The following is a 15,067-nucleotide window of genomic DNA, read 5'->3' on the forward strand; positions in this document are numbered from 1 at the left end:
AATTTGAAAGCTGAGTACAGGATTAAGGATAGGATTCTTGGCAGCGTGGAGGAACAGAGGGACCTTGGTGTGCAGATACATAGATCCCTTAAAATGGCCACCCTGGTGGACAGGGTTGTTAAGAAAGCATATGGTGTTTTGGCTTTCATTAACAGGGGGATTGAGTTTAAGAGTCGTGAGATCTTGTTGCAGCTCTATAAAACTTTGGTTAGACCGCACTTGGAATACTGCGTCCAGTTCTGGGCGCCCTATTATAGGAAAGATGTGGATGCTTTGGAGAGGGTTCAGAGGAGGTTTACCAGGATGCTGCCTGGACTGGAGGGCTTATCTTATGAAGAGAGGTTGACTGAGCTCGGTCTCTTTTCATTGGAGAAAAGGAGGAGGAGAGGGGACCTAATTGAGGTATACAAGATAATGAGAGGCATAGATAGAGTTGATAGCCAGAGACTATTTCCCAGGGCAGAAATGGCTAGCACGAGGGGTCATAGTTTTAAGCTGGTTGGTGGAAAGTATAGAGGGGATGTCAGAGGCAGGTTCTTTACGCAGAGAGTTGTGAGAGCATGGAATGCATTGCCAGCAGCAGTTGTGGAAGCAAGGTCATTGGGGTCATTTAAGAGACTGCTGGACATGTATATGGTCACAGAAATTTGAGGATGCATACATGAGGATCAATGGTCGGCACAACATTGTGGGCTGAAGGGCCTGTTCTGTGCTGTACTGTTCTATGTTCTATGTTCTATAACCTGCCTTGGGAGCCTACAGCCCAATGGCCTAAATGTAAATTTTTCCAGTTTCAAAATCTCCCACCTTCTTGCCCTAACACAACCTGTCCATTTTATCTCCCACCTTTCCGTCAGTCCCACATCACTGACCAATCCCAGCCACTGCCTACATGTACTCACCTGTCACCCTCCCAGCTACCTTCCCCACCCCTCCTCTCTGTCTGTGTTTCTGAGTTCCCTTTTCCCTCCCCATTTCTGAAGATGGGTCCCGACCTGAGATGTCAGCTTTCCTGTTCCTTAGATGCTGCCTGGCCTGCTTTGTTCCTCCAGTTCCATACTTTGTTATCACTGAAAACAGCAATGTTGCTGAAGCTTTTCAACAAACACAGAATACCAAATATTAAACAATCTCAGCAATTTAACAAAATCCTGTTTAACCTTTAAGATAAATTAGGAAGCAACTGACCAATTTTGTTCTATGGTTTGGCTGTATGTTTTGAGTATGTTGATTTAAAGAAATCCACTCGGGGCTCGATATGAAGAGAAGTTAAAGATTCTGTCTCTTGTTAATTATTTGCCTAAACTGTAGTGTCAGAAAATTCAGAATTATGATGGGTTAAGTTCTGAATATCAATCTTAATCTAAGACCTGATACTTAAATTTTATGCCATTAAATATCTTGATGATGTATCATTTGACCAGTGCTATGGGAAAGAGATGATTTGATTTAATTTAAAGACATTTTGTCAATAGCAGTGAGTATATTGTTTTATTGCTGTTCCAACTTGTTATGGACTGATTTTTGTGATTGTTATCAATAAATGTTACTGCCTTGCATCTCAAACCCAGGCTTTAAAATTATTTGAATGAAGATCTGTCAGAGGATCATCACAAATATTAATAGGCCTATTATGGAGTACTGTTGGGATCAATATTTATGTTCACTTTACCAAGGCTGAAGTTAGGGGTGTACAGAGCTAAACCTGGCCTTTGGTTTGACCTTTGTTACCGAGCTGACTGCTTCTGGTATAATTAGCTAGGAATAAAATTGTAAATATGTGGATTATTTTCCTGTGTTGAGGTCTCCTGTGTAATGTACTTTTTTGTTAATTGCCTTGTTCAGTGCCGTGATTTGTTCATTGCTCCCCGTGTGGTATACTTTTCAGACTTGAAAGTTAACTTTCAGCTTGAAATTCATAAAAACTCCTGCTGGCCTCAGAGAATTTCTTTATCAGCATAATGAGAAATGTAACCTGTGAAAATTACTATCAAGTGATGGAGAGTGTCTGAAGCTGTCTGTACAACTACGATTGTGATTTATTTGTCTAAAAACAGCCAAATAAGATGGACAGTAGTTACTAAGCGTAATTGTCTCTGGCTCTGAATGTAACATCTAGATGAAATTTCTCCCTGACTGTTACACTGAGAACATTTCTATACTTAATGAATATATGTGCGGGTGTGACATTATTGTGTGGGTCAATTGATATTGTGTTCAGGGTATCACTTCACTATTTCCTTGAATCTGTTACAGAGCAGATGAAATTGAAATGATCATGACAGATCTGGAAAGAGCCAATCAGGTAACATGTTTTTAATGCTTTGAGTAATCATTCGGTTAGGCCACTTGACCGGCCCTCCCCTCATCAGTTTGCCTCTTCTTCCTTTTATTTGCTTCTCCACTTCCTCGTCCCTCCCCTCTGTGTATATCCTCATCCACTCCTTTGATCCTTTACCTTGTCCACTCCTGTCATCATCTCATCCCTGCCCTCCCCTTGTCACCTCATCTCTCCCTTCCCTACTTGTCACCTCATTCCTGCTCTCTCTGTTCTTCACCTCATCCCTGCTGTCCCCTTATCACCTCATCTCTCTCCATGCCTCATCCACTTCCCTTGCCACCTCATTCCCTCCCCTCATCATCTCCCTCACCCCTCTGATCAGCTCTTCACCCACTCATTGTCCTGTTCAATGCCATTCTTTGTTGCAGTGTCCTGACATGCCCCCTTCCTGCCTATCCCCTCTCCTTCCCTTGTACCATACAGGTAACTTAATTCTTCAATTGTTTCACCTTGCACCTTCCCGTTGTCCTCCCCAGAGGATCCCTATCTGTCCTCTCCCGTCCATCACACCCCATCCTTTGTCCTTCAACCTCACACCTCCAGTCCCCACCTATTCTTTCTAAGTATTCCCCACCTCTCCTGTCCTTTGCCACTCCCTCCTTACAGCACTCTCCTGTCCTGTTCACCGCCCCCCACCTTTTCTGTTTACCCCCACCCCTCTTCTCCCGTTCAGCCCCACCTACTGTCTCTCCTATTCCTCTCCATCCCTTGGTCCCCCACCCTTCCTCTCCCACTCCTCCCCTCCCCATACCAAAAGAACGCCCCTTTGGTCTCATCAATGGAAAAAAAAGAATAAAAAACCGTCGTTTCACTTGTTTTTGTTGTGTCCCAAAAACTCGCTGAGCTGCAACATTAATATCAGCAGGGATTCCGTGCTTCTGGCGTTAAATTACTGTCATAATCACTCAATTATTTCTTCCTTGTAATGTTTAAAATGAATATCCATCACTTGCAGTATTTTCTTTTTACATTTATTAGGTTGACTGTTAAGGAAAATCTGTTATAGTCACTGACGCAGAAATAGATTAATGGGGTCTATGTAATTTGTCAGCTGTTGAATGAGTGTGTTTTGTTTCTCTTCTCTTTCCCTCAGAGGGCAGAGGTAGTTCAGAGGGAGGCGGAGGCCTTGCGTGAGCAACTTTCCTCAGCTAACCAATCCCTGCAGCTGGCCACTCAGATCCAAAAAGCTCCTGATGTGGTAAGACATAGAGCATGAATCGAATGAAGAGTTGACTGTTATGTTTTTTTACTTTAGAGCTCAGCAAATCACTTTCCAACTGTTTACCTATTAATCTTCGATCATTTTTCATTTTCATTTTTCCCACATTGAAGATTAAGCTAGCAATGATAGTTGTGCAATTGAGCTGAAAAATATGATAATTTGATTAAGATATAACTTAAAATGAAGAGAAATGTACCCAAGGTATCTGGATGATTGTAAGAATAGGAAGGGTTTAGAGGGATTAATGCCCAATTGCTGGCAAAAGGGACTAGATTAATTTAGGATATCTCGTCAGCATGAACAAGTTGGACTGAAGGGCCTGTTTCCATACTGTGCAACCCAATGACTAAGAGGCAAAAATAATGATATCAACTTTCACATGAAATAATGTGCCTTTTTATTTTGTTGACATTAATTAGTTAAAAATGTGATGAAATAATTGAATTATGGAATATTTTTCATCAGTGTGATTCAACAGCATTGCAATCTGATGACTGGTTTTCCCAACTTTGAACATATACTGACTAGACTCAGCATAATTCTCAGGCATGGGTTGCTTAGTTTGACCTTATTCACCACATTTCTGGCAATCATATCAGTCTTCCCAACAAAGTCCAGCAAAAACTTTATTAACCCCGCAATTGATTAATTCCCAATCGTAACAGAAAACGATCAAAAATGTAACATTTGAAAACTTCCACAGTCATCGTATACTGTTGCCCCTAAAACTTTCTTTAAAAATACTTCTTGCTCAACGAAGGCCTTTTTCTTCCTTTCAGCACTACAGTGACACTGTCTGCCTGTTCTGTGAGACAGCAGGCACATATTTCAGGTAGATGTCCATACCTCAACAGAGTTGGGACATACCTTCTTGAGAGGAGGTGAACTTATTTTGTGAATCAGGATTTAAACTAAATTAACAGTAGTCCGGTCACTAGAATGAAATATTAGAACAGAGTTGCAACAGCAAAACCTGCATTTATATATAGTGTACTTAACAGAATGAAATGCCCAAGGCACTTCACTGGGGCAAAATGAAGCAAAATCTATCAGCAAGGCCTTATTGCAGATGACCTAATCTTTATCAAAGAGATGTGCTTTACGGACAAAAGAGGGAGAGGATTTCAGAGCTTAGGGCTTTGGCAGTTATAAGCAAGTGCACCACTGACGAAGCATTTAAAATCACGGATGCTGAATTGATCAGAATTAGGTGGTCACAAATATTTTAGGACGTTGAAATTCTCAAACACATTATAGAGGTGGCAAGTACTGAGGCCATGGATGGACTGAGAAACCAGGACATGCATTTTTAAATCAAAGCCTTTTGTGACCAGGAACTGGTCTGGATCATTAAGCACAGGAGTAATGGATGAATAGAACAGAGTCAGTAGAAATTTGGATGACCTCAAATTTTTAAAAGTTGGATGTGGAAGTCTAGCCAGGAATACATTGAAATAGTCAAGTATAGAGGTGAGGGTTTCAGAAACAGATGAGCTGAGGTGTGTGCAGTGTCCGACAATATTGTGGGTATGGAAATCAGTGGCCTTAATACTGTAGGTGGTTAGAGCTGTTCTCAGACTCCAATACATCAGTCAGGCTGCAAACAATTGGGTTTAGTCTCACTTAATTATAGGGAGAATGAAGTAGCTGGTAGCTAGGGAGCAGCATTAATCATGAGGACCAAAGATGATAGTTTACATCTTCCTTAAGGCAGCATGATAGTTCATTGACTTGCACTGCTGCCTCACAGCACCAGGGACCTGGGTTCAATTCCAGCCTCGGACGACTGTCTGCATGGAGTTTGCACATTCTCCCCGTGTTTGTGTGGTTTCCCCCCAGGTGATCCGGTTTCCTCCCACAGTCCAAAGATGTGCACGTTAGTTGGATTGGCCATGCTATGTTTCCCATAGTTTCTAGGGAGGGGAATTCAGAGATAGGGTAGGATGTGGGTCTGGATGGGATGCTCTTTAGACGGTTGGTGAGGACTCGATTGGTTGAATGACCTGCTTTCGCACAGTAGGGATGTATGATTCTTATCTTTATATGAAATAATTTTCTGCTCATCCACCATCGATCGCAGACAGTTAGTCTAATAATTAATAACAATGTAAGTGATGAGAGAAATGATTTTGTGGATGGTGTCATTAGTGTATCTTAAAAAATAATGCTTTGATTTTTGATAATATTGTCAAGGGCAGCATATGGATGAGAAAGAGGAGAACAGGCAGCAATGGAAGTAAAGGTGTAGATGTGAAAGAGAAACCTATGCATATGATCCTAGCTAATCGATTAAATAGATTGGAATGCAACCAGATGAGTGTAATCTCTCACTCGTCTCACCCAAGAGTATAATAAAAGTGGTTTTAGTACTACAGCATGGATGCTAACATAAGGGATTCAAACACGGAGTTCTCGGAACAGATTTGGAAGATGATATCACTCAAGGACTGATGATGGCAAGTGGTATGGAAATCAATGGCCTTAAGATGAAGTGGACAGTCCTGAAGGGAAAGAACTGCTAATAATATTGGGTAACATGGAGTCCACGGATGTTCTTTTCATGCACAGAGAAATAGGCAGGCACTGTTGGAACCAAAAGTAGTTCAGAAAGAAGAGGATTCGAACAATAGGGAAATGTGAAGCATGCTAAAATGGGAAAGTTATAAATAAAGTTGGCAAGTTGCCATATAGCACTGTAGTAGCAATGACAGCAAACTGACTCAAACAAGAAATGGAATGAATCATAAAATGGTTGTAGCACAGGAGGAGGCCATGTGACTGGCCATATTCATGCTGGCTTCCAGAAGGAATTTTTTTTTTAATATTCACTCACAGATGTGGCCGTCTCTGGTTGGACCAGCATTTATTGTCCATCCTTAATTGCTCAGAGGGCAGTTAAGAGTCACCCACAATATAGTGGATCTGGAGTAATACGTAGGCCAGACCATCGTTCGATTCTTAATTCCAGATTTTTATTGAATTCAAATTTCACCATCTACTATGGCAGGATTTGAACCCAGGCCCCCAGAACATTTGCTAAGTTTTTGGATTAATAGTTTAGCGCTAATACCATTTGCTCCCCCTTGACTCAACTTATTACATTCTCTTGCCTTTTCCTTGTAACATTCCACTATTTTTTTCATTTTTTAAAATCATTTAGTTTTCTTTTGAATGGCTGAATTTAATCTGCCTCCACCAATACTTCCAGGTGGTGTATTCCAGAACCTAATGTGAGGCCAAACAGAAACATTTTCTCTCCATCTACTATATAGAATAGGCTGTTAATATTTCTTGCTAAAATGTTTTCCATAAATGCAATGCAGGTGAGAACAAAGGAATGGGCCATATGATCAAATCTACTGTTGCATCAGTTGATGATGACAATGTCCTTGAAGTTTCAAAAAGGAATCACTTTTCTTTGAATTATGAAACAGTAGAGGAGTTGCTATACTACTGGATGTATACTTATGAACCATCAAATAATGAGAAGGAGATAAAAGAGCGTATTTATCGGCAGCTTGCAGGAAATGCAAGAACTTAGAGTTAAGATGAAGGCATCACTTCAGTTATCATACTATAGACTGGAATGGTCACAATGTATATAAGCAAAGGGAAAGGAATTCCTGAAATGGTTATATAAGAGGATGTCTTGATAAGAACGCTTATTGCCCGACAACATAGGAAACAGCATTAGACCAAATTCCACAGAAGCAAGTAGGATAAGTGGAGTTATTTTAGCTTGATCATGGTTTTGAAAAAGCACCAGAAACTTCAGTGATTGAAAAGGTAACTGACAGAGATTTGAATCAAGCACTGATAGAAAAAACAGCTAGTTCAAAATGGGAAACTGTTAAAGAGTAGATAGCTGAGGAATAGCACCTGAGAGACTAGGCATCTTAGGACGAGGTCGAAATGGATCATACGTGAAATGCTGCTTGTTATGATATTGATCCCAATTCATCTCTTTCGCAGTCTAAAAATAGTCCCAGAAGGCTCATAGGCTTACCATAGAAATGCTCATAAAACCACAAGGTGTTGAAAACAATCCTGCCATCCTTGTGTGGGAACCTACAATCTCTCTGGCATAAGCAAAATCCTGCTTGATGGCACTCAGTTAACGTAAGCAAAAATAAGTTTAAAATTACTTTCCTCACGAATTTACAGTAAAATTGCTACAGTGTCTCTTCCATAATTACACTTTTAAGCAGATTTCATGGTCTACATGATCTGAAGTGTATCCTTCCCAGTATCTCATAAACAATGCATCAGGCTGCTGGTGTATCTCATGTGCTGCAGTGTGATCTCTCTTTGACAGATGGTGGATTGATAAACACCTGAACCTATTTGCAGCACAGGCTATGAACTCACAATGTGTTTATTTGCATAAGATAGTTCAACTGCATTTTGAATATTTTAAGAGTGAGTTCTTTGCTTAATTGCAACATTACCTAAAACTCATTTTCTGTCTAAACACCATTTTAAGACAAAGACCACTTCGTATAAGCTTCCATTAATTAACTTTTCCCAAGCAAGCTGGTTCAGGCTTTAAAACACAGAATACCAAATGACCACTGGCTACAAAGTTTCAGCTGCTATTGCTACATTGCCTTTTTCTGCACACTACTATTCGTGTCTGAGATTATATATCTGCTCATCAACCACTCAGTTTACAGAGTGGACCAGCCAACCATTGACCCTGATTTTTTCAGAGAAATTATAGATGTTTGTAAATGTAAGGTTGGGTTGGACTTTGCTTTGTGACTCAGGGTTTAGTGCAGAGGGAGGTGAAGGTCTAGTGGTATTGTTGCTGGACTGTTAATCCAGAGAGCCAGATATGTTCTGGAGACCCAGGTTTGAATCCCGCCGCGGCAAATGGTGGAAATTGAATATTCAGTAAATATCTGGAATTAAGAGTCAAATGACCATGAATCCATTGTCGATTGTTGGAAAAAGCTCATGTGTCTCGCTAATATCCTTTAGGGAAAGTAATTGCCGTGCTTACCTGGTTTGGCCTACATCTGACTCCAGACCCACAGCAGTGTGGTTGACTCTTAACTGCCCTCTGGGTAATGAGGGATGAGCAATAAATGCTGCCTAGCCAGTGATGCCCTCATCCCATGAATGAAATAAAGAAAAATGCTTTGTGAACTAGAGCATAGATCAGTACAGGCCATTTGGCCTACAATGTTGAGCCGATCTAATCTCCATCCCTACCTTATACTATCATCCATATGCCTATCTCATAGCCACTTAAATGCCTCCAATGAGGCCGACTCCACTACCCTCTCTGACAATGCGATCCAACCCACTGTCACTCTCTGAGTAAAGAACCTACCCCTGACGTCTCCCCTGTATCTACCTCCACTCACTTTAAAACTATGCCCCTCATAATAGCTACCTCCATCCGAGGAAAAAGTCTCTGGCTGTCCACTCTATCTGTACTGCTTATCATTTTTACATCTCTATCAAGTCAACTCTCATTCTTCGTCGTTCTAAAGAGAAAAGCCCTAGCGCTCTCAACCTTTCCTCATAAGACCTTCCCTCCATTCCAGGCAACATCCTAGTAAATCTCCTCTGCCCCTTTTCCAGCGCTTCCACATCTTTCCTGTACTGAGGCGACCAGGGCTGGACACAATACTCCAGATGCGGCTGAGCTAGGGTTTTGTACAGTTGAAGTATATCTTCATGGATCTTGAACGCAATCCCTCTGTTATTGGAAGCTAACATACCATGCACCTTCTTAACAACTGTATCTAATGGCAGCTTACAGTGAACTGTGAACCTGAATCCCAAGATCCCTCTGCTCCTCCACACTGCCAAGAATCTTTCCGTTAACCCTGTATTCCGCTTTCAAGTTTGTCCTTCCGAAATGAATCACCTCACGCTTTTCAGGGTTAAACTCCATCTGCCACTTCTCAGCCCAGCTCTGCATCCTATCAATGTCCCTTTGTAACCTAGAACAGCCCTCCGCACTGTCCACAAGGCGACCCACCTTCACATTGTCCACGAACTTACTAATCGACCCTTCCACTCCTTCATCCAAATCATTTACAAAAATCACAAATAGAAGAGGACCCAGAACAGATCCTTGTGGTACACCCCTTGTAACTGAGCACCATGTTGAATATTTTCCGTCCACTATCACCCTTTGTCTTCTAAGGGTCAGCCAATTCTGAATCCAATCTGCCACATTTCCCCCTATCCCATACTTCCTTACCTTCTGCATGAGTCTACTATGGAACCTTATCAAATGCCTTACTTAAATCCATGTACACCACATCCACTGCTCTACCTTCATCCATGTGTTTGGTCACCTCTTCAAAGAATTCAGTAAGGTTTGTGAGGCATGATATAGCCCTCACACAAATCCATGCTGACTATCACGAATCAAACTGTGCGTATATAAGTGGTCATAAATCCTATCTCTCAGAGCCCTTTTCAATAATTTCCCCACCGTGGAAAGCCCTTGTAAATTGCTGCATATTATTTAGACGATGAAGCCACATCTATCAATAACACCTGATATTTACAAATATGTTACGGTTTCCTGAAATGATGAATTTGTAAAAATTTTATACCACCATTATATTGGCAGTGACAAATTTGATCTCCTGTCAGATCAGAATTGTTAGCATCTGCTGATCTTGTGTGGTTGAAGTTGGCAATAACCTAATAAATATGATTTTAAGCGCGTGGAGATGTTAGGTTTAAAAATGACAAAAGTTCATTTTGTCACAGAATTCATATTTTATTATGAAGTGATAGCAGTCCTCTGTTGTCCTTAGAAGCAACCTTGTTGAGCGAAAAGTCCCTCCGAAGAGCCAGGATTCCACACAGCAGGATTAAACACATCTGAATTATAATATTCCCACTGTAGCATAGACGTACATCTCAAATCATAAATTTTGAGTTTGTGCATTGATACTTCATAGCCATAATTTTACCATTTAATTTAAGACCTGCAGCTAGCTAAAAGGTATACATATTTGGATATGCTATTTATGTTGACAACACTTAGATTTCAAAGTATAAGATTGAAACATTAAATTGAGAAATACTGGGATACAATCTTAAGTTTCTGAAGGAGTATCTCAAGAAACCTTTGAGTAAAAGACGTCTACAGAGTAGAAAAAAAAGCCCTTCAAACCACTGAGTCTCCATTGGACAACACAACCATGTAATTCTAATCCCATTTTCCAACACTTGGCCCATAGCCCTGTGTGCCTTAACATGACAAGTGTAAGCCTAAATACTACTAAAATATTATGTGGGTTTGTGCCTGTACCACCCTTACACACAATGAGCTCAAGATTCCCACAAGTCTTTGGATGAAGAAACATTTTCCTCACGTTTTCCCTAAGCCACCTGCCCCTTTCCTTAACTTTGTACCCCGAGTCATTGATCCCTCCATTAGAGGGAAAGGTTTCTTCTGTCTACCTGCCAATGCCTCTCATAATTTTATACATCTCAGTCATGTCCTTCCCCAGTCTCCTCTGCTGTAAGGAAGACAAGCCTAGTCTGTTAGCTCTGATGAGGAGTCAACTGGACTCAACATTAGTTTACTCTCTCTTCATAGATGCTGCCTGACCTGCTCTGATATCCAACATTTGTTGTTTTCCCAGCCTGGCCAATCACCACTCATAACTAAATGCCTCCAGCCCAGGCAACATCCTGGTAAATCTCAAAGATTAAGAAGGCATATGGCATGCTTGCCTTCACTGATCAAGGCATGGAGTACAAGATTTGGCAAAACATGTTGCAGCTATATAAAACCCGTGTTAGACCGCATTTGGAGTATGTGTGCAGTTTTTGTTGCCACTTTACCAGAAGGAAGTGGAACCTTTGGAGAAGGTGCGGAAAAGGTTCACCAGGATGTTGCCTGGTCTCAAGGTCATTGACTATGAGGAAAGGTTAAAAAGACTGGGTTTGTTTTCACTGGAAAGATGGCGGCTGAGATAAGACCTGGTCGAGATCTACAAAATTATGAGGGGCATAGTTTGGGTGGAAAGTCAGAGGCTTTTTCCCAGGGTTGAAGTTTTAATACAAGGGGGCACAGACTCAAGGTGACAGGGCAAAAGTCTGAAGGAAATTTGTGAGGAAAGTTTTTTACGTAGAGAGTGGTAAGAGTCTGGAAAGCATTGCCAGAAGAGGTGGTAGAAGCTGCAATGTTGGTGACACTTAAGAGGCATCTGGATGATTACATGAATAAGGAGGGAATTGAGGGATATGGACTGAATGAGAGCAGAAGGTTTGTTTTTTAGTTTAGTTAAGGCATGATGATCAGCACAGGTGTGGTGGGCCGAAGGGCCTATTCCTGTGCTGTACTCTTTTGCTCTTTGTTTCTTCTTCACTCTCTCCAGTCTATAACAAGTATGTTAGATCAGGGAAACCCAATAGAGTAACAGAGACAACAAAGTGTGGAGCTGGATGAACATAACAGGCCAAGCAGCATCTCAGGAGCACAAAAGCTGACGTTTCGGGCCTAGACCCTTCATCAGAGCCTCTGATGAAGGGTCTAGGCCCGAAACGTCAGCTTTTGTGTTCCTGAGATGCTGCTTGGCCTGTTGTGTTCTCCAGCTCCACACTTTGTTATCTTGGATTTGCCAGCATCTGCAGTTCCCATGATCACCAATAGAGTAACAAGTATGTAAGACCAGGGAAACCCAGTAGATGTTATCTATCTACACTTCCAAAAGGCCTTTGATACAGTGCCTCACGGGCACTGGGAAATCAGAAGATTGGGAAGGCTACTAAAACAAACAGAGGATAACAAAGAGAGCAATAAGGAAGGAGAAGATCATAAATGAAGGTAGGCTAGCTAGTAATATTAAAAATGATAGTAAAAGCTTCTTTCAATACATAAGTAACAAACGAGAGGCAAAAGTAGATATTGGGCCGCTCCAAATTGATGCTGGAAGCTAGTGATGGGAGATAAGGAAATAGCTGAAGAACTTAATAAGTACTTTGCGTCAGTCTTCACAGCGGAAGACATGAGTAGTATGCCAACAATTTGGGAGAGCCATGGGCAGAGTTGAGTACGGTAGGCATTACAAAAGAGAAAGTGCAAGAAAAGCTAAAGAGTCTAAAATTTAATAAATCTCCTGGCCCCAATGGGCTACATCCTAGAGTTCTGAGGGAGGTGGTTGAGGAAATAGCGGAGGCTTTGGTCGTGATCCTACAAAAGTCACTGGAGTCGGGGAAAGTCCCAGATGATTGGAAAATTGCTGTTGTAACTCCCTTGTTGAAGAAAGGATCAAGGCAAAAGATGGAAAATTATAGGCCGATTAGCCTAACCTCGGTAGTTGGTAAAATTCTAGAATCCATTGTCAAGGATAAGATTTCTAAATTCCTGGAAGTGCAGGGTCAGATTAGAACAAGTCTGCATGGTTTTAGTAAGGGGAGGTCCTGCCTGACAAACCTGTTAGAATTCTTTGAAGAGGTAACAAGTATGTGTTCTGTTTTGAGTTCAGAGCAGAAGAGTCATTTTTTTCAGTTCAGTTTGGAAGAAGCAAATATATACTTCACTTCAATATAACCAGTCACCTCGGCAGAAGAGATTTCTAGTCTGTGGAGTTTACAAGCCAGCATACTTTAAATGGAAGCCTTCAAATTGTTAGAACTGAAGAAAGTTCAGGCCCTCAGAACTGTGAAAGATGTATACTTCAGATGTATAAACTAATGTGGCAGGGGGATGGGAACCAAATATTGGACAGAAAAGAGGTAGAAACGAAAGCCTGTAGGGAACTAGATAATGGAGTCGGTGTGACTGAAGGGAATAGTAGTCAGGGAGCAGATGATGAACACAAAGGGACAGGTGGTCTGAGGTGCATTTGTTTTAATGCGAGAAGTTTAGTAGACAAGGAAGATGAGCTTAGGGCTTGGATCGGTACCTGGAGGTATGATGTTATTGCTATTACTGAGACTTGGTTGAGGGAAGGGCATGACTGGCAACTCGTCCCAGGATATCAGTGCTGCAGGCGGGATAGAGAGGGAGGTAAAAGGGGTGGAGGAGTTGCAGTAATGGTCAAAGACGATATCTCAGCCGCACTGAAGGAGGGCCCCATGGAGGACTCGAGCAGTGAGGCAATATGGGTAGAACTCACAAATAGGAAGGATTCAGTAACAATGTTGGGGCTGTACTACAAGCCTCCCAACAGCGAGCGTGAGATAGAGGTACAAATATGTAAACAGATAATGGAAAGGTGTAGGAGAAACAGGGTGGTGGTGGTGGGAGATTTTAATTTTCCCAACATTGACTGGGATTCACTCAGTGTTAGGGGTCAAGACGGAGCAGAGTTTGTAAGGTGTGTCCAAGAGGGTTTTCTAGAGCAGTATGTATGTAGTCCAACTCGAGAAGGGGCTATACTGGGCCTGGTGTTGGGGAATGAACCCAGCCAGATGGTTGATATTATAGTAGGGGACTACTTTGGAAATAGCGACCACAATTCCATAAGTTTTGCAATACTCGTGGACAAGGATAGGAGTGGTCCTAAAGGAAGAGTACTAAACTGGGGGAAGGCCGACGATACCAAGATCCGGCAGGATCTGAGGAATATAGATTGGGAGAAACTGTTTGAAGGTAAATCCACATTTGATATGTGGGAGGCTTTTAAGGAGAGGTTGATTAGTGTGCAGGAGAGACCTGTTCCTGCGAAAATGAGGAATAGAAAAGGCAAGATTAGGGAGCCATGGATGACAGGTGAAATTGTGACACTAGCCAAGAGAAAAAAGGAAGCATACATGAGGTCTAGGCGACTGAAGACAGACGAAGCTTTGCAAGAATATCGGGAATGTAGAGCGAATCTGAAACGAGAGATTAAGAGGGCTGAGAGATGACATGAGATATTGCTGGCAAACACGGATAAGGAATATCCCAAAGCCTTTTATTCATATATAAAGAGCAAGAGGGTAACTAGAGAAAGGATTGGCCCACTTAAGGACAAAGAAGGAAAGTTATGCGCTGATTCAGAGAAAATCGGTGTCATTCTTAACGAGTACTTTGCATCGGTATTCACCAAGGAGAGGGACATGACGGATGTTGAGGTTAGGGATAGATGTTTGCTTAGTCTAGGTCAAGTTGACATAAGGAAGGAGGAGGTGTTAGGTATCCTAAAAGACATTAAGGTGGACAAGTCCCCAGGTCCGGATGGGATCTATCCCAGGTTATTGAGGGAAGCGAGAGAGGAAATAGCCGGGGCCCTAACAGATATCTTTGCAGCGTCCTTAGACACGGGTGAGGTCCCAGACAACTGGAGACTTGCTAATGTTGTCCCCTTGTTTAAAAAGGGCAGCAAGGATAATCCAGGTAATTATCGACCGGTGAGCCTGACGTCAGTGGTAGAGAAGCTACTGGAGAAGATACTGAGGGATAGGATCTATTCCCATTTGGAAGAAAATGGGCTTAGCAGTGATAAGCAATATGGTTTTGTACAGTGAAGGTCATGTCTTACCAACTTAATAGAATTCTTTGATGACGTGACAAAGTTGATTGATGAGGGAAAGGC

The 15,067-nt window shown here is 41.8% G+C and overlaps 1 protein-coding gene across 7 annotated transcripts in view; it reads left to right on the forward strand.

The window, feature by feature from the left end:
- The window catches only part of LOC125464755 (protein CASP-like), a 534,922-nt gene that overhangs the window by 358,244 nt on the left and 161,611 nt on the right, over positions 1 to 15,067 (forward strand). For all 7 annotated transcript variants that reach the window (XM_048557535.2, XM_048557531.2, XM_048557534.2 and 4 more), the window contains 2 exons: positions 2,257 to 2,305; positions 3,435 to 3,539. In XM_048557535.2, the coding sequence (XP_048413492.1) occupies positions 2,257 to 2,305; positions 3,435 to 3,539 (154 nt within the window). The remainder of the gene's footprint in view (positions 1 to 2,256; positions 2,306 to 3,434; positions 3,540 to 15,067) is intronic.

This window comes from Stegostoma tigrinum, chromosome 27, assembly GCF_030684315.1.
Source record: "Stegostoma tigrinum isolate sSteTig4 chromosome 27, sSteTig4.hap1, whole genome shotgun sequence".
In the NCBI taxonomy this organism is placed as follows: Eukaryota; Metazoa; Chordata; class Chondrichthyes; order Orectolobiformes; family Stegostomatidae; genus Stegostoma; species Stegostoma tigrinum.